The 18,803-nt window shown below is 48.6% G+C and overlaps 1 protein-coding gene across 1 annotated transcript in view; it reads right to left on the reverse strand.

Moving 5' to 3' along the window:
* msi2b (musashi RNA-binding protein 2b) overlaps positions 1–18,803 on the reverse strand; it is a 621,264-nt gene that overhangs the window by 12,163 nt on the left and 590,298 nt on the right. Inside the window, exons 15-16 of the mRNA XM_070856987.1 lie at positions 10,941–11,095; positions 4,831–4,913 (exon numbers count right to left, since the gene is read on the reverse strand). Coding sequence (XP_070713088.1) covers positions 4,872–4,913; positions 10,941–11,095 — 197 coding nt within the window. The 3' untranslated portion in view covers positions 4,831–4,871. The remainder of the gene's footprint in view (positions 1–4,830; positions 4,914–10,940; positions 11,096–18,803) is intronic.

Genomic DNA, 18,803 nt, shown 5'->3' on the forward strand with positions numbered 1-18,803 from the left:
TGCGCAACTGATAAGACCACTACCTGAAGAGCTCCATCATCTCACCTCGCTGTTCCCCCTCACTACAGTGCCTCTTGCAGCTAGTGAATATCTCTCAACTACAGGGAGACACCTCAGGCCTCAGTGCTTAAAGTGGTCTGGGCTACCCAATGCATTGCTTCATTTGTGCCCCTCGGGTAATGGGCGCCTCGATTTACAGCACCTAATGCTCTGACTGGGCCCCCTTGATGACAAGTCCTGATTACTGATTGGTCCCCTTGGAGGATAAGGCACACCCAGCAGTTTCTCTTTGCAAAGTGCAATTCGAGCCAGTCTGACTGCCGACTCCAGTCAGAGCAGAGTTCACTTGGAACAGACAGGGCTCACTATCACGGGTTAAGACCTTCTCTCACCCCAAACAGGTTCCTGCCCCCACCTCCCTCCCCCCCCCCAGCCCAAGTTTGTGACTTCCCCCCCCCCCCCGCCCAAAAGTCTCTGACTGTAATGAATGCACCTATGAGTATGCTCACAGGTTTGTAGAGCTGTTGCGATGGCCTGCCTCTCTTCCACAGCTATATTCGAGCCAGGGTATCCCTGGAGATGGAGCACGCGGTGTCCACCGGTACGCTCGCGGCCTTTCGCGAGAGGTGGGCACCGGAGGGACCGGAGTGCATCATCACCCCCGGCAACCAAATTTTGATTTGAATTGAGTTGATGTCCAAAATTTAATTTGTTTATTGTGCCGGTTTTAGTGGCCTCCCCTCCTTTTAGCCAGGGGGCACTTGTATAATTTGTGTTTTGGTGCCCTCAAAAGAAAAACAAAAAAAAAAGGGCACTTGTTTGAAAGTTTCTGATTATTGCCGCCCCTCTTCCCTTTAATCAGAGGGCATTTGAGTTTACGATTTATGTTTTACAGAGTACAACAAAATAGTTGTAGAACTGTTGCGACGGCCTGCCTCGCTTCCGCGGCTACATTCGAGCCAGCGTGTCCCTGGAGATGGAACATGCGGTGTCCACCGGTGAGAGGTGGGCGTCGGAGGGACTGGAGTGCATCATCACCCCCGGCAACCAAATTTTAATTTGATTGGCAAAGTTCCCAGTTAATTTTAAAATTTATGGGTTCTAGTGCCCTTACAAAAAGGGGGCACTTGATTGAAAGTTCTGTTTAAAATAGTTGTGGAGCTGTTGAGTTGTGAGTGGCTTAGCCAGTCACGTGATGTTCACAAGACTCAATAAAACCCCAGCCAGTCGGGTCTCGGTCATCCACGATGAGGTATGCAGTTGTGAGCCTAGTGGATGAACTGGTAATGTGCCGTGTGATTGTTAAACCTTTGCTAATAAACCAACTAGTTCTTACTAGCAATGTGTTGCTACGAATTCTTAAGCAAGAACCCATGAAGCAAATACATTTCAATGACATTCTCCCCCTGTCCAAATTCCTGACCTCCTCCCTCTCAGCCATAAGGTGTCGTTGCTCCTCTTGTATCTCTCATCTAATACTTTGTAGCTAAAGTTCCCTCCCCTTCGAACACCCTCACCCAACATATTCGGCAACATTCTCCCTGCGCCGTGCCAGTAACCAGCCACAAGGCTGGTGCACACGTTCAGCTTGGGGTTGACCATGTCCTTCTGGCTCCGTGAGAGGGGGGGGGGGGTGGCGATGAGCAGAGCATCTTATTGCATCTCATCGTCTTTGCCCCAGTGGTGTGGCTGGGACCTCCAGTGTGGCACACGGGCAATCACGGGCATGGACCACTGCAAGACATCTCTCTCATGCTTCTCTCCCCTGATTGCTGCCACAACACCACGATGCTTTCCTGTCTGTCTGTCTGCAATGTCCACCTTTACATGCCTCAAACGAGACTATAAGGCACACGGACTTTACAAATAAGTGGCAAATATACTTTAATTTACTACGCATAGTGCTTTCATTATTCAAATAGCTTTAACATTTTCAATTTTTGAACTATCATTCATTTGTTATGTGCTCTATTAGAATACACACAGACTTTTTAACCAAAGGGATTGACACCATGGCCCTGAGATCACACCACGTGGCACTCGTGCATGAACTTATATTGCATTGGTTTTAAATTTCTGCCCCCTACTTTAGCAGAGGCATTTTTAAATAACTGGATCAACACCTCCGCTAAAATAAGGTCGAGTGGCACTTCAGATGGATGCATTTAATCGGATCGCTCTTTCAAAGAGCTGGCACAGGCACGACGGGTCAACTGGCCTTCCTTCTGTGCTGTACGATTCCGTGTGTTTGTACACTGTCATCTCCTGGCATTATTCCGAGCTCCTTGTTATATTTTGGCGGGACAGAGTTTGAATCATTTATACTGTCTCCCGTTAAACGCAATAGGGTGTCAGTTCCTCCAATGGAGAAGTGCGGGAGAGGGTTGCGGGGGGGGGGGGGAAACACAAGAGACATAAAGCACGCCCGAGACCTGGTTTACTCTCCACCTCCTTCCAAAATGAAGACTTTGAAGCGAGAATTGTGAAGCATTTTAAAATATGGGATTCAAATTGGGGGCAATGGGCATGAATTCGACTGCAAAAATAGGAGCCCTGATAAAGCTGGGCCGGTTGAGGGCACCGGCTACTTTCCATGGCGGGACACTCAGCCAGTGCCATCGGTGCTCTGGAGCTGCCGGAGTCTGGTTGCCCGTGATCGCGACTGGAAAGCAAGGGCTGAACCTGGTGGATGACGGCGGCGGATTGCACTTGGTCACGCAGCCTCCCCGGAGCACGAGGAGGAAAGCGCGGACCCTTGGGGGTGGAGAGCCAGCAGCAATTCGGGAGACGACGACAAGTGGCGGACATGTCTTTGTCAGTCCCAGCTTCCCGACCGTCACCGGGATGTGGGAGAGGCAGGGATTCGCTGTTGCAACGAGCAGTGATGGTTTCGCCGATTTGGGGTCATTTGTGCGACGTAGGTCACACCATCCTCCTGCAGCCAGTGCAGGCAGGATTGCAGGTTCCTCTTGTGTCACTGTAGGAGGGCATGCTCTCAGGAAGGAGATACATCATCACAGGGGAACAGGATAGTAGATAAAGTGTTCCAGCTAAGGACAGAGTAAATGTGTCCACTACAGGTCCGAATATTGGTTCTGCCGGGGTTACCTCACACCGTGCAACCTGCATAAAAGCCAGTCAGAACATGAAACGTTAGCTCTGCTTCTCTCTCCACAGATGCTGCCTGACCCGCTGAGTATTTCCAGCATTTTTTTTGTTTTTAAATTCAGATTTCCAGCACCCGCAGTATTTGGCTTTCGTACTGGAGTCCAATTGTAGTGCAGCTATCTGTCATCCTGAATGAGATCCACTCGTGCAGAACAACCTCCACTCCCCCGCCATCACCACCAGCTTCAACTTTCTTCGAGTTTATTTTTTCTGCTATGAGATTTGGTGCTCGGAAATGTCCTCTCTTTATCCTGCTCAGGATCTCTCTTCATTCACCTCGGCTTCAAATACACTAACCTGCACATCCCTTCCTCCTCCAACTCAACTTACGTAAAGCTCCTGACCTCCCCCCATCTTCCCACAGACTTTTCAAAACCCAATCTTTATGTCACTTATAGTCACTATATTTCTCATCTTCCATAAGAACATAAGAAATAGGAGCAGGAGTCGGCCATTCGGCCCCTCGAGCCTGCTCCGCCATTCAATAAGATCGTGGCTGATCTGATCTTGGCCTCAACTCCACTTCCCTGCCCGCGGCCCATAACCCTTCACTCCCCTGTGGTTCAAAAATCTGTCTATCTCCGCCTTAAATATATTCAATGACCCAGCCTCCACAGCTCACTGGGGCAGAGAATTCCACAGATTTACAACCCCCAGAGAGAAGAAATTCCTCCTCGTCTCAGTTTTCTCCCTCCTATTGAACCGTGGCGATGACCTTTAGCCTTGGCGATGACCTTTCGCCTTGCCCCAAGGATTACACCTGGGGCCTTCCAAGTCTGTGCGGTTCAATACAAGACTACATTGTGCACGCAGACACTCAACTGTGGGGACCCCCCGGCATCTTCTACAAAGAGCGGCATGACTGGAAACGTATTTTCTGTTTTACATAACAAAATTGACTTTTGTGCCAGGCACTAAGAGAAAGGAAAATAGAGATCAAAACAGGTAGTGATTCAAAGAAAAACAAACGAATTTGCATTAATGCAGTGCTTCTCATAACCTAAGGATGTCCCAAAACACTTTATAGCAGATGAGGTATTCTTGAAGCATGGTCATCGTAATGTTGAGAAACATGGCAGCTAATTTGCACACAGCATCAACAAAGTAATGACCAGATAATCTGTTTTTCGGTTGAGGGATAAATATTGAACAGGACGCCGGGGAGAACTCCCCCCTTTGCTCCCCTTCTTCGAGATAGCACCATGGGATCTTTTCTGTCAGTGGAGCCCTTCCCCACCATTACCTCACTCTGATTTCCTTTTCTCACACACCAGCCATTGGTTTTTGCGGCAATACGTGCCAACCTTACAGTTACCATTGCGGTCTTGGATGTGCCCCGTGACGGCTCAAGCCATCAGCTCTCGGTCCCCGTACAAGCCGAAGAGGAAACGATCTACAGCCCCCTTCCGTCCAGCCTCGACTCAAACCCAGGCCCCGGAGGGCGCAAGGACAGAGCGCTACCCCACCGTGCCACTCGATGCCCATAAGGAAAACATCTTCGCCCAAAACCAATTAACAACTTGAGCAGTGGAAGAGTGGTAAAATAAATAAAGGAGTATAGGAAAAGCATGGAAATGTGTGTGTCAATAGGGGTTAGCTACCTTAGGAAAAGCAAGCGAAGGAAATGGAATAGAATATATATATATATATAATATGTAATACCTCAAACCTGAGACGGCAACCAACCAACCACCTGTTTGCTTTCAATGGTATCCGTTTGTAAAAGCTGTCGCAATCAACGGTCCCTAAAATTGTACAGTTAGTAGGTCTGTCAGTGCTCAATACATATTCAAACAAGGAAACATTTCTCTTTTTCCAAAAAAAAAACTTGCAAAAACCAAAAAAAAGTGACGACTTATCTACAAGGATGTGACCCCGTGTTGGGTCAAGTAACAGGTGGGTTATCAAAGTCAATCTTCATTTTCCTCCTAACTGATCGCCCTGCAAACAACTTCCTGAAGAATGAGGAAAGCCTTGACACACAGCCGCAAGAATCGACGCGGGGTTTGTAAGCTTCAACTGTCCAATTTGTGCATATTAATATGGTTATTGCGTCTCCCTTTCATTTTAATCATCGCCCTCCCAACGCACGCGACCTTTTGGCCAGTGTTGGGGAAGGGTGTTATTTTTAAATGGAACTCTACCCCCAAGCTCGTCATCTTGGTCACTATCATCACTGATCACCTTCACCCACTTCATTCACAATTACTCTGCGATCCAGAGAGTGCGGCTGGTTCAGCTGCATAATGCATTATTCTATTGTTTTAAACAGACGATTTCTCACGATAATCAAGGTGAATAACAGATGGAACTGTTTTGTTTTACAGATAGGCGTGTATTTAAGGGCCAGCGCCTCACTATATAAATATATATATAAGGATTAGCACCTCTGATATAAGCACCTTCTTATGGAAAAAACATGCAACTCTTTATATAGGGGGGACCTGAACCTCTGCATATTGGGGACCTGCACCTCTGCTTATTGGGGACCTGAACCTCTGCTTATTGGGGACCTGAACCTCTGCATTTAAGGATTAATAATAGCAACAAATATATAACACACAAATCATGTCTTGAAGCTCACAAGTATGTTGAAGACATGGCACTGGAGATCTGGGCCAGGAACATATTGTACTTTGAATCGACTGGTTCTTCATTGCATTACAGTTGGGAGAGGCTGTCAATCCCCAGTCTGTCCTGATCTTTCCTTCCAATTTGCATTCCCATGGCTCGTTGGCAATTGCGGATTTTACAGATTGGATGAACTCATCCTGGCTTGTACATCTTCTGAACTCAATCCATCGGCACCTTTGGGCCTGGTTGCAGGGGCAGACTGATGGACTATGGGCACGGGTGATGGACACATTGTTTTTGTTACTGCTCTGCTCTGGGCCTATCATTCCCGCCTCCCCATTGGTTGGCATCTCAGATTGGGGGCGGGAGCCAGGAACCCTCCACAGCTTGTCCAGCAGGCCCATTCCTCCTGGACAGCAAGTGTTGGTCATACTGATCGTGGAGACACCATACTGACTCACTCGCTGTGTGCCCCTGCAAGAGGTCACCGGGCAGTAATCAGAGACTGCAGCCCTGGCTAATACTCGGATAAAGCGCAGCACCTCCACAGGCACATCGGCCGAGAGTGGCCGAACCCAGGACAGAGCATGGACCTCCCTACTCTCCGAGGCCCAGTGTCAAACTGGGCAGCGCCCTTAGCCCACTGAGGCTTCAGAGAAGCTCAAGACGCTTTGGTATGTTAACTCATGACGGGCGACAGATGGGAGTTGGGGGACATTGAAAATTAATTTCTGACCTGGAAAATATGCAGATTGGAGAAAACTGCCCATTTCTTGGGGGGGGGGGGGGGAGGGGGAGGCCGGGGAGGTTTGGGGAGGGTGCAGGTCGGAGCTGTTTCTCAGCCCCGAGAGGAGGCACAAAGTTCAGCGTTTGGAAAGCATGGATCTTGAAACGGGGCAAGAGGGATACTAGCAAACGGCGCACTCGTCTCAAGTTCCACTCTCCGTTATTCCAGCGCTGGTTTTAAGGCTTGTAAAATGAAGTGGTTAAAGCCCGCTAAAATAGCAGAGAGAGGAATTTCGGGTGACCACGCTAAGTCTTGGCGCACTGCTACACCACGGTATATTTTCAGGGCTGTGGTGCCACCAGACTCCGAGTGTGATACACTGGACCTCTGCAAGGAGTTACCTCACCAGGAGTGACAGCCTCCCCTCAAGATTACTATGGGTTCATGCCAACACATCTAATATTAGAGCACAGCATCTTGACACAGACACATACAGTTATGAGGCAAGTTTCAACTCCAAAGCTACAGCATTTCATTTGATTGGTCTATATTGGCTGGATTAGAATGGAGTAGAATGGGCCCCTATACTCTCTGGAGTTCAGAAGAATGAGAGGGTGATCTCATTGAAACGTCTAAAATTCTACCGCGGGCTTGACAGGGTAGATGCAGGGAGGTTGTTTCCCCCTGTCTGGGGAGTCTAGAACCAGGGGTCACAGTCTCAGGATAAGGGGTCGGCCATTTAGGGCTGAGATGAGGAGGGGTTTCTTCACTCAGAGGGTGGTGAATCTTTAGAGTTCTCTACCCCAGAGGGCTGTGGATGGTGAGTCGTTGAGTATATTCAAGGCTGAGATGGCTGGGTTTTTGGACTCGAGGGGAATTGAGGGGCATGGGGATCGGGCGGGAAAGTGGAGTTGAGGTAGATCAGCCATGATCTTATTGAATGGCGGAGCAGGCTCGAGGGGCTGTAGGGTCTACTCCTGCTCCTATTTCTTATGTTCTTATTAGCAGCAAAAAAAAAAAACCCACAATTATAAAATAAATCTGAACATCTCCTGACAGTCCCAGCTCAGGCTACCTCTCTGTAAACCTTGGGGAGAGTCACTTAGAGTCTTCGCATCATTTTAAAGATAATTGTGGTGAGGGGAGAGGACCAGAGGGGGAAGCAAGGATTGAGGTTGCAAGGGAAGAGGTTAGCTAACGACACGATGACTGAGTGTGAATGTGGCACCGAGAAGTCTTTGTTGTGGATTTACATGGCAAAGATTTAAAGGAATTGGTGGGAGGTTTAGAGGATTTGAGGAGAAATCTTTTCACCCAGAGGGTGGTGGGGGTCTGGAACTCACTGCCTGAAAGGGTGGTAGAGGCAGAAACCCTCACCGCATTTAAAAAGGACTTGGATGTGCACCTGAAGTGCCGTAACCTGCAGGGCTACGGAGCAAGAGCTAGAAATTGGGATTAGGCCGGGTAGCTCGTTGTTGGCCGGCGCGGACACGATGGGCCAAATGGCCTCCTTCCACGTTGTCTATTTCTATGATTCCACAAATAGCGGGACTTATTGGCAGAGGAAACAGGCTCTGGAGCAGGAAAGCTTCATGCTTGACTGGCAATCGCATTCAGGCTCCTTCCGAGAAGCCTGTTTTGATAGGCCTCAACTGGGCCAGCTGGGAAAGGAGGGTGTCGCAGGGGGCCTGGGGGTGGCCAGACAGGTACTTCTGTGTACTGGTTGAATGGTCGGGACACTCCCACATTCAGTGTGGACGCAGAAAGATGTAGGGAGAAGTTAAAGGGATTGGAATCAGAGGCCCTCAGTTGGTGGGGACAATAAAGGGCGGGGGAGGATGTGGTGGGGCAGTGCGGCTCAGAAACCCCGGGGCCTGGGAAAGAGAAAACGAACCAGGATTCCTGCTCTTCCATCACGTCTCACTCACTCCTGCTGGAAAGTGACACCAAGTGAGGACAGGACCATGTTCGCGGATAAACGAGACTCACGGGCAAAAAACGGTCACTTGTTCGTTCAAGCTCCTCTCCCCCCCCCCCCCCCCCCACCTCCTCGTGGAACCAAACCCAACAGGAGTCACCGTCTTCAGGAGAGGTGAAGAGGGCTCGGAAACGGTGGGAGCAAGCGACCACCAAAAACCAAAATCAAAGCGGGGCCAAGGGCAGAAAAGATTTCTGGGTGAAGACACATGATCACAGCCTCCACAGACCAACACAAACACTGCCCACTAGGATCATCAGTAAGGCAATCTTCCAGCCAGACATGCTGCACACAGTATCGTATCATCCATTAAATCAGCGTTAAGGAAAACGCAACAAATGCATTTCTGTCCTTGGCCAATTCAAACTTGACGAATTGCATTGACGAAATATTACAGGGACTTGGCCCAAACTCTAACCGTGCTGTGTTGGGATTGTTGTCGAGAACTGTGGCTATATCTGCATTTCTAATTTTGTCGGGGCCTGGTCACTATCTGTGATTGTAGAGCTGCAATTTGAGGGCTGCAGTGACACTCGGGCTACCCAAAGGCAGTACAAGTCAGCTATAGGATCTGCCCAGGTATACAATCCCACTGCATGTCGGGATCGGTGTCATCGTGGTCATGTTACTGGACCAGTAATCCAGAGAGCCCGAACTAATAATCCAGAGACATGAGTTCAAATCCCACCATGGCAGCTGGGGAATTTAAATCCAGTTCATTAAATGAATCTGTAATAAAAAGCTAGTATCAATAATGGTGACTATCATGAAACTACCGGATTGTCGTAATAACCCATCTGATTCACTAATGCCCTTTAGCGAAGGAAATCTGCCGCCCTTACACGGTCTGGCCGATATGCGAAATATAATGGCCGAGCAAGCTACTCGGTTGCCTTCTCAAGGGCAGTTAGGGATGGGCAATAAATGCTGGCCTTGCCAGTGACGCCCACGTCCCGTGAATGAAAGGAAAATGTTAGAAGTATCGTCCTGATGTACGTAACTTTTATTATGCCCCAGTCTTGTTGTCTAGTAAAATGTCCCTGGTTTTGTTGCATGAAATATGTTTAATATCCCATGTCCTGTTATGTGTAATATTTAACGTTCCCCCATTCCAGTTGTGTGTACCGTTTAGCGTTCCCCCAGTCCTGTTGTGTGTAACGCTTAATGATCCCCTAGTCCTGTTGTGTGTAACGTTTAACGTTTAACGTTCCCCCGGTCCTGTCGTGTCCAAAGTTTCATGTTCCCCCGGTCCTGTCCCGCATGATATCTGGGACACCGTTTGCCCTGTTGCATGCGACACATTCAACTCCTCATTTTCTGCTGAAATTCAGGCGTCAGGTTTATGGACAGAAATATTTTTGTTTCACTTTCTTTAAGCAAATGATGCTAACCATGCATTTAATTAAAAAAAACTGCAAGTTAAACAACAAACATTCAGTATTAATTATTAGAGTTACTGAACCTTCTGGAGTGTGACATTGTGATACACCCACAATAGGATGATGTGCCCTAACTGTACCTCGAGGACATTCTGTTATATACCTGTACAGGACGCCTGTGCCTTGGATATGAAAATTATTACCGTTACATGGCTTAACAGCTGAAGGACAAAACGTACGTAATGGAACTTTTAAAATCCACACACACTGAAAATATATCGCTTATACTTTGTTTTCTTCAAAATAGTGCATTATTCCCATTTTTCCCCCCCCCATTCAAATGAACAATTTCCGTTAAAATTTACTGCTTTAAACCAACAAGAGTGAAAAAAATTTAACATCAGCTGCTTAGGAGACACAGATAACACACTCCAGATGAAAACCAGCCCGACCTCTGACCTTGCTACGAGCGAGATGGAGAAACTCGCTTTCGTTCCGAAAGGCACCGACGGTGAAGGATAATTGAGCGGCGGCAATTGGCAAACGGTGGGCGGGGAGGAACAATCGGCGGAGGAATTGGCGCCCGACAAATTTAAAATTGGCGTTTTACCGATATTTGAGGATACGTTTGCGTTTCGCTCATTCAGAAAACTTGAGGCGGGGCGAGGGGTGGGTTTCCTCCCCCCATTAATGGCCTTACACCAGATCGTTAACTCTTCAGTCTTCAGATTTAAACCTGAAGTTTTTATTTTGGCAAGTTCTCAGATAAGCCGCACGGCTCCGACATTGGGCAAGTTAAGGACGTGGGCTGATGAAAAATATCGACTCAACAAATTAAAAAAAAAGCATTAGCCTTGGTCAGAGGTTATGGCTGCGTTGTCTCTTAGCTCTTTTAGTCTTAACTGTACTGTTTTAGTTTCAGACAAAATGCTTGTATTAGGCAAGGGCGGAAAATTGGGAGCGGGGATGGGGGGGGTGAGGTGAAAGAGACAGATAGAGAGAGAGAGAGAGAATGGCGGAGTGGGGGGGGAAGGGGAAGGTGAGGAGGGAGGGTGGGAGGGAAATGGAGGTAAACAAGAGAGAGAGGAAATGGGTGAATGGAAAGCTCACTTACCCCAATGCTGTGTCCAAAGCCAGAGCCAGGTTGTGGACTGGTGGCACTCATGTAGTTACCGACACCGGAGTCCTGGCTGGCCGTACCATAGATGTCAGCAACTGGGCCTGGACTGTTAGCACCGGGGAATCCACCAGGACGGGCTGCGTTGGAGCCTGCCGGAGAAGCAGGGGTGCCATAATTCGGTTGAGCACTGTAGCTATTCAGGACTGGTGTGCAGAGAATAAAGCTGGGTATGAGCATGCACAGATTAAAAAGCCAAACAACTACAACAGCCTAAGGCCCAATTCTCTAAAACACTCAATCCAAGGCCATGCGATAAGACAACAGCGGTACTTACGGAGAGGATAGTCAGCCCGTTAACTAACCGCTAGGAAGCTCGGAGGCCGACCCCCCCCCACACACACACACACTCATCCAACACAAGAGACTGTAGGCGCCCAGAGTTACCCTTTTGTCACATCAGATCTGACACTCATGCAGAAATAACAATCTCTAGATCAGGCCGTGTTGAGATAGCATTCAACATCCCATGCAAACTACAAAGGAGCTAAGAGTTCTACCGCACAGCAGGTTAATAAATGGCAGCTACAGTGAACAATATGTCAGGATCTAACACACAGAAAGAGACTCGACAATTTCTAGCACAGTCTTGTGAGGAAACAGGTAATTTTGGATGAGGGCTGGGCTAAAGTTCTCAACCTCTCTGCAGCTGTTCCACCCTCTGGGAGGGCACGTTGGGACAATAAAATACCAATGGCCCTCGGGAGGAATAATCTGTGGGGGAGTGGGAATGTGAGAGGTGGGGGGAAATTATTATTCCAAAGTACTATCCTTTATAGTGCACTGAAGACATTGGGAGTGAAACTAGTCTTCGACCAAAGCTCAAAATGGGCGATCGTGAATCGGCAGCCCGAGTTTACATCGCCCCGCTGCCCTGGTTCTCTTCTAAACTGAGCTCAATGGGAAAGAAAAACTGGCTGGGGGTCATTCGCTGTCGACAGAGACTAAGTTCATCCCCATCTTCTCCTCAGTGACACTACATGAACACTTATAGTAATTAGAGATGTTCAAAAGGCTTCAGGATTGCTATCTCAGGAGACCCAGTCTTGGGAGGTTGTTTATTCCGTGACCAACGTGCCAGGTTCTGCCACCGGATGCCAAACAAGTGGAACCTTGAAATCCCGATGAGGAACAGGCCCCCCTTCTCTTTAAACTCCACCTCTGACAGTCCCAACGAGGTTACGTTGCCTCTCTCCTTCTTGCGCAATGAGCGGCTCCAGTTGACGATGCCATATGTCAATGTGGTTGACGTGAGGGAAACGGCAAAGAGAGTCACCTCACTGCAAGAGACCAAGACCCCTGGGGCGGCTGGGGGGAGGGAGCGTGTGCAGTTGGCATCTGGAGCTATGTCCCCCAGGACTCCAAATTTCTAACGTGGGTTTAAGATGGAGCGCTGTGCTTCTCAGAATTTAAAATGTTTGGTCTTAGTCACTGAACTTGGCAATTAGAAATACGGTTACAATTAAAATATCTGAATATCTGCCCAAACCGAACGATTAGTGCGTCAGTTCATGGTGGTGCCTGACACAAGGAAATTCTCTCAATGTGAAAATTGTGATGAGCTAACCCAATCTTTTTGAGTGGGGGGGTGGGGGGGGGGAAGAGGAGAAGAAATAAAACGGGCCAATCCCAAAATGGCTACCTTGGAATGAAGTGATAACCAAGCAACATGGGACATCCCAACCTTTCGTCACATCTCTAATAACCACATCCATGTTCTGCTGTGTAAATATATGCTAATTCTTGCAAGACAGCATCTCAAGTTGTCCCGCCCCCAAGATAACTGATTGAGAAACTTCCAGAAGCACTCCTTCCTACCCTCAGACTATCTCTGCGCTACAACTTGGCTATGCCACTCCTAAACTGCCTTGGTTCAAAGGTCAGGAGAACTTTCTGAATTTGGTCATTGCTCGTGGTGTTAATGATGACCTCACTAAAGGAGGTGGGGGCGGGGTGGGAACGAGCATTTACCCAATGGCCAGAATTGGTTCCATTACCCCTTCCACCTGAATGCCGGCTGTGAAGGTCAATGCGATCGGAAGTGGCAAATTTGCAAATAATGGCTGAATCCTGCCTTGGGTTAGAATTGGGACCTGACCCAACCCCACCCCACACCCTGGCCCGCACAAACCCAGGCCACCTCATTAGCGCTAAATGTGGAGTGAATGAGTAATGGTGAAGGAAGCTCCCAATCAGATTACAGTGACACCTGTATTAAACGGTCACCTTTGGATGTGAACCAACGTGGTTGCTCGAGACAGGTGGCTGGGGAGTCCCAGGTGGGGGGGGGGGGGGGGGGGGGGGAATAATCGAGAAGATAATGTCCTTATGCCCAACCCCCAAGGACCGAGAACCTGACTGCGTATCAGGGATGGCAAGTTAATCTCTAAGATGCAGGTTCCAATTTATTTACATTGCTTACCTGTCATTTTTACCAGTGGTTGTGGCCACGTTAGCAGGTGGCTGTTTAATCCAGGTGCAGACCCTATTTAATTAAATTAGAAATCTGTTGGTTCTGAGAAGAACTGGCTGCTTAAGACAGGCGACTTTAATCAAGGTGACCATTCGGACAGGTTTTACTGTACCAGCTGTCACAGAGTACTCCCCACCGCCCCAGAAAATAAATCGCGAGACGTATACCATTTTATTTCAAACACTCTCATCACCTTGTTGAAATCGCCGGCAATTATCTCATTGCTGAGACCGTTCGATTGTACAGCGTGACATCATTGCTCCGTAGCCTGTACTTATTCCTGAGGATACTTAGGTATCTTGAAGGGCTGTCACACTTTTCACAGGAACCTTGTTGTGATGTATGCACCTGTGAGCATACTTTGACAATATTTGAAGGGGCTGCTCCTCAATTTCTGGCTGCACTTCAGTCCCACACTCCTGATCTTTGGGCACCCTGTGCGGAGGGGAGCGGGTAGGTCCGAGGGCCTCCTCGTAGGACTGCTCCTGGGCACGGCCAAGGGGGCCATCAACCGGTCCAGGCAGCGGGCGGTCGAGGGGGTCGTTCAGCCCGACTGCCTGCCTCTCTTCCGCGGTTACATCCGAGTCAGGGTGTCCCTGGAGATGGAGCACACGGTGTCCACCGGTACGCTCGCGGCCTTCCGCGAGAGGTGGGCGCTGGAGGGACTGGAGTGCATCATTACCCCCGGGAACAGAATTTTAATTTAATCCTTAATGTCTAAAGTTTAATTTGTTTTAAGTTTGACGGTTTTGGTGCCCCTTTAATCAGGGGGCACTTGTATTAATGTTTCAACTTAAAATAGTTGTGGAGCTGTTGCATTGCGAGTGGCTTAGCCAGTCACGTGATGTTCACAAGACTCAATAAGACCCCAGTCAGTTGGGTCTAGGTCAACCACGATGAGGTATGCAGCTGTGAGCCTAGTGGATGAACGTCAACCACGATGAGGTATGCAGCTGTGAGCCTAGTGGATGAACTGGTAATGTGTCGTGTGATTGTTAAACCTTTGTTAATAAACCAACTAGTTCTTAATAGCAATGTGTTGCTATGAATTCTTAAGCAAAAACCCCATGAAGCAAATACATTACACGTGAGGCTATTCCAGAAATGGGGCCTGCTCCTCCTCCTGCCCCAGCCCACCCTCCAACCAACCAACAAATGACAAGCCTCTTTAAAAATGTCACCACACTGCTGGTAAACAATCTGAGTTGAAGTTGTTTATGATCGGGTCATTAAAAAGACACGACACTCTTAACGGTGTCCACCCTGCTCGTTCTATTCCTGCTCTGTCGCGTTGCAATGCCTGCCTCGCCCTCCTGCCCACGTCACGATACATTTCCCACAAGCCCTCGATCTTGTATTCACACACTCAGCAGACATGTGGCGTGGAACTCCCGCTGAGGTGATGTTACTGGCGCACAACGGTTTACATCATCGTGAAATGGTTGTGCTGCCCACACCAGACTGCCCTGAGTCAGTGACACTCCAGTGCAAGCCTACAGGAATCTCATTCCATATTTATGGCTCCGGGGCGGGAGTTCAAGTGGACAACACTTTCCCTTCGATGTTCCTGCCAATACTGTATGGCAATAGTTCTGCCAAAAAACAACATTGGTATCAGTCAACTATCCACCCTGGCGTTCCTTGTGCCGCGAGATCGCAGCGGCTGTGTATCTGATCTTTAGATGGGGATCACTTATTGCCATCTCTAGTTGCCCTGAGAAGGTGGTGAAGGGCTTTCTTCAGCTCAATGGCTTGGGAGGTCATTAAGAGTCAAACACATAATATAAGATTGTCACCAAGAAATCCAATAAGGAATTCAGAAGGAAGTTCTTTACCCAGAGAGTGGTGAGAATGTGGAACTCACTACCACAGGGAGTGGTTGAGGCGAATAGTATCGATGCATTTAAGGGGAGGCTGGACAAACATATGAGGGAGAAGGGAATAGAGGGTTATGCTGATAGATTTAGATGAGGAAAGACGGGAGGAGGCTCGAGTGGAGCATAAACACCGGCATGGACTGGTTGGGCCGAATGGCCTGTTTCTGCGCCGTATGTCCGATGTAATCCCAATGTGGGACTGAAGTCACGTGTAAGCTAGACCCACTTAGGCTTCTAGAATAATCTAGCAGCTCACATGGTCATTCCCCCCCCCCCCGTCGCCCCACAGACAGTGAATTGTCAGGTTTACTGAATTTAATAATTCACCCACGGAGGGATCTGAACTCAGAAACAGAAGCGTCGTGTTACATTGAGTCTGCAGCACAGAAACAGGTCACTGGGCCCACTGGTCCTGTCGGGATTTATGCTCCACACCTGTCTCCTCCCATCCCTATTGGCATATCCTTCCATTCCTCTCTCCCTCGTGTGGTTATCCAGCCTCCCCTTAAATGCATCGATACTATTCTCCTCAACCCCTCCCTGTGGGAGCGAGTTCCACATTCTCACCGCTCTCTGGGGTAAAGATGTTTATCCTGAATTCCCCATTGGATTTATTCATGGCTATATTTATATGACCCCCTGTTCTGGTATTTTCCCCTCCCCCCACAAGTGGAATCACCTTGTCCACGTCTACCCTATCAAAGCCTTTCATTAGCCATTACACTATGCCATCCAATAGAATTCGGTCACCCGACCTGTACATACCCCACACTGCTTCAGTGACTGCCACACATCACTAATGCCTCCCATCCCCCACTGGTTGTGTAATGTTGAGACAGACTGGGTGGGGGGGGGCAAGGCAGGTTGTCTACCATTGGCCCCGCGTCGTTGTACACTGTAGACCAATTCCGCACCATTATTATTTAGTTTCATCTGGTGGAAACTCCATTGCACATTAAAGTTCTTGGGTGAGTGGGGGAGGGTGGGGGGGGGGGGGCGGGGGGCTGTATTAATGTTTGGCTGTAGAATCACTTGGTATTAGTTCATCACAAGCTGTGTTACATTGTACCTGTCACAACAAGAGTAAGCTCTGTAATCACACAGGAAAGAACTGCCCGAAACCTTTCAACACAACAGCAAGGTTGCAGAGAACCTGAGGGCATCTGGTGTGGTAGGGTCCGCTGCCAAGTCGTTGAGTTAAACCTTTCAAAGGGCAATTGGACGCGTACTTGAAGGGGACTAATTTTTCAGGGATATGGGGGTGTGGGACTAAATTGGACAGCTCTTGCAGAGAGCCAAATGGCCGCCTTCTGTGCTGTGCGATTCTAAACCCTCTCCGCCTTCAGTGAAGGGAAGTCCCTTGTTGTCTCCATTTCTGCCTCTTCTCCCTCCAGACGTCCTGTCAAAGATCCAAGACTTCTCCGTGAGGGGATATACTTCGGACAAGGCCGCGCCATACATCAGTCCACCAGTGTGACCAAAGGATTTCATTTTTATTGTGTGTGCGTCTCTCGACTATTTTCAACAAAAAACTCCCTTACCCTCCCTTCCGACTTTTAATTGGTACAATACAGAAATGGCTTCCTGTGCGTCTATGCTGACTCACACACACATACTTATAAAGGCCATTAGCATAAATTGCAGTGCAGGTATCACAGCTACAGCAAGCGCTGTCCTGTTAAGCCTTTGAACAGTAGGGAAAGCAGCCCACACAGATTCATTAGGCATTCAGAGGTGTCTGATTAAAGCACAATAACCCAGGCACAGCAGTTATAATAGATGCATATAATTAAAGTCAACTCTTAAATGCTTTTGTGGATATTAATAGGTAGATAGGAGTCATTAAGGAGGCAGAAATCTTAGCTGTTAACCTACTCTTAATGCCAAAAGACTGTGAGACTACCACGAATGGCTCCCTGTTGGACCACCACACATTTATATATTCCTAGAGTTAGCTTATTATTGCGTCAGAATGAACACAACTCATTTTACGCCCCATCACTTTGCTTTCTCATCTGGGTGTGACCTGTGTCGCAATCAATTGGAGGGCATCCTGACCCCTGACCCCTCCACATTGACTCCATGGTTGAAGGGCCAACCACCATTGACTGGCTGAATTGCGTGACCTGAAGAATGGTCTGGGGTGGGGGGTGGGGGGGGAGGGGTGGGGCGGGATGAGGCGCTGGAGGGCTGCCGATGCTTGTGGAACAACCCCCCCCCCCCGAACCCTAACCCCCCCAGTGAGGGGTCGCCATCGTCAGGAAAGAAGCGGGCGGGGGGGGGTTTAAAAAAACTCAGAGGAGAATAAAGAAAGAATTGGGCCCAGAAATTCCACGTGGGATTCTGCCATTCTCCCACGGTAACCTCAGCACAGCCCCAGCGAGGTGGCCTGGTGCACCCGTGTCTGGGGAGAGGTCACCGGCCGGTTACTGCAGCAGACACAGGAAAACCTCCATGGAATTTCTGAGCCGTTTATCCTTTTTTTTAAAAATAATAAACTCATCGTCCAGTTCTTCCAAAAATGGCGGGGTACGTTGAGCGCTGGAAGGACTACGGGGCGAGACTTTGTTCGGTTAGTTTGCACAATGAATAGACCAGAGCTTTGGGCTGGGTCTGCTGGCTAGTACTGGGACACCCAACTTGAAAAACAAAAGCTAGGGATGCAGCCCACTCTTGTAGAAGGAGGGGAGGATGGGGGTGGGGATTAGTGGTCCCGGGGAGACATCTATGGGGCAGATTGGAAATTGGTGGGCCCCCTACATTGCTCAAACATGTCTCTGGGTGGGACAGGCAGTGATTAACATCAACACAATCAGGGCTCTCGAGAGGAGAAGGTTGGGGGGGGGGTGACCTTGAGAAAATATTAATGGATTGACACTTCATAGCCTGAAGACAGAGGAGAGACCTCATTGAGGTGTATAAAATTATGAGGGGCCTAGATAAAGTGGATTGAAAGGGCCTATTTCCCTTAGCAGAGGGGTCAACAACCAGGGGGCATAGATTTAAAATAATTGGTCGGCGGTTTAGAGGGGGTTTGAGAGGAAATTTCTTCACCCAGAGGGTGGTGGGGGTCTGGAACTCACTGCCTGAAAGGGTGGTAGAGGCAGAAACACTCACCACATTTAAAAAGTACTTGGATATGCACTTGAAGTGGTTACGGACTTAGAGCTGGAAAGTGGGATTAGGCTGGATAGCCTCTTGTTGGCCGGCGCGGACACAATGGGCCGAAATATCCTCCTTCCGTGCTGTAAATTTCTATGATTCTATGACAGACCATGTAGGTTAGGCAGATCTAACACATACTCTCAACAAATTCCACATGTGACTCTTGTGAACTTTACCACGGAGCAATCCATACGAACACATAAATATAAGTTACTCATGAATAAATCCGATAAGGAAGTCAGGAGAAACTTCTTTACCCAGAGCGTGGTGAGAATGTGGGACTCG

This window comes from Pristiophorus japonicus, chromosome 16 (genome assembly GCF_044704955.1).
Source record: "Pristiophorus japonicus isolate sPriJap1 chromosome 16, sPriJap1.hap1, whole genome shotgun sequence".
NCBI lineage: Eukaryota > Metazoa > Chordata > Chondrichthyes > Pristiophoridae > Pristiophorus > Pristiophorus japonicus.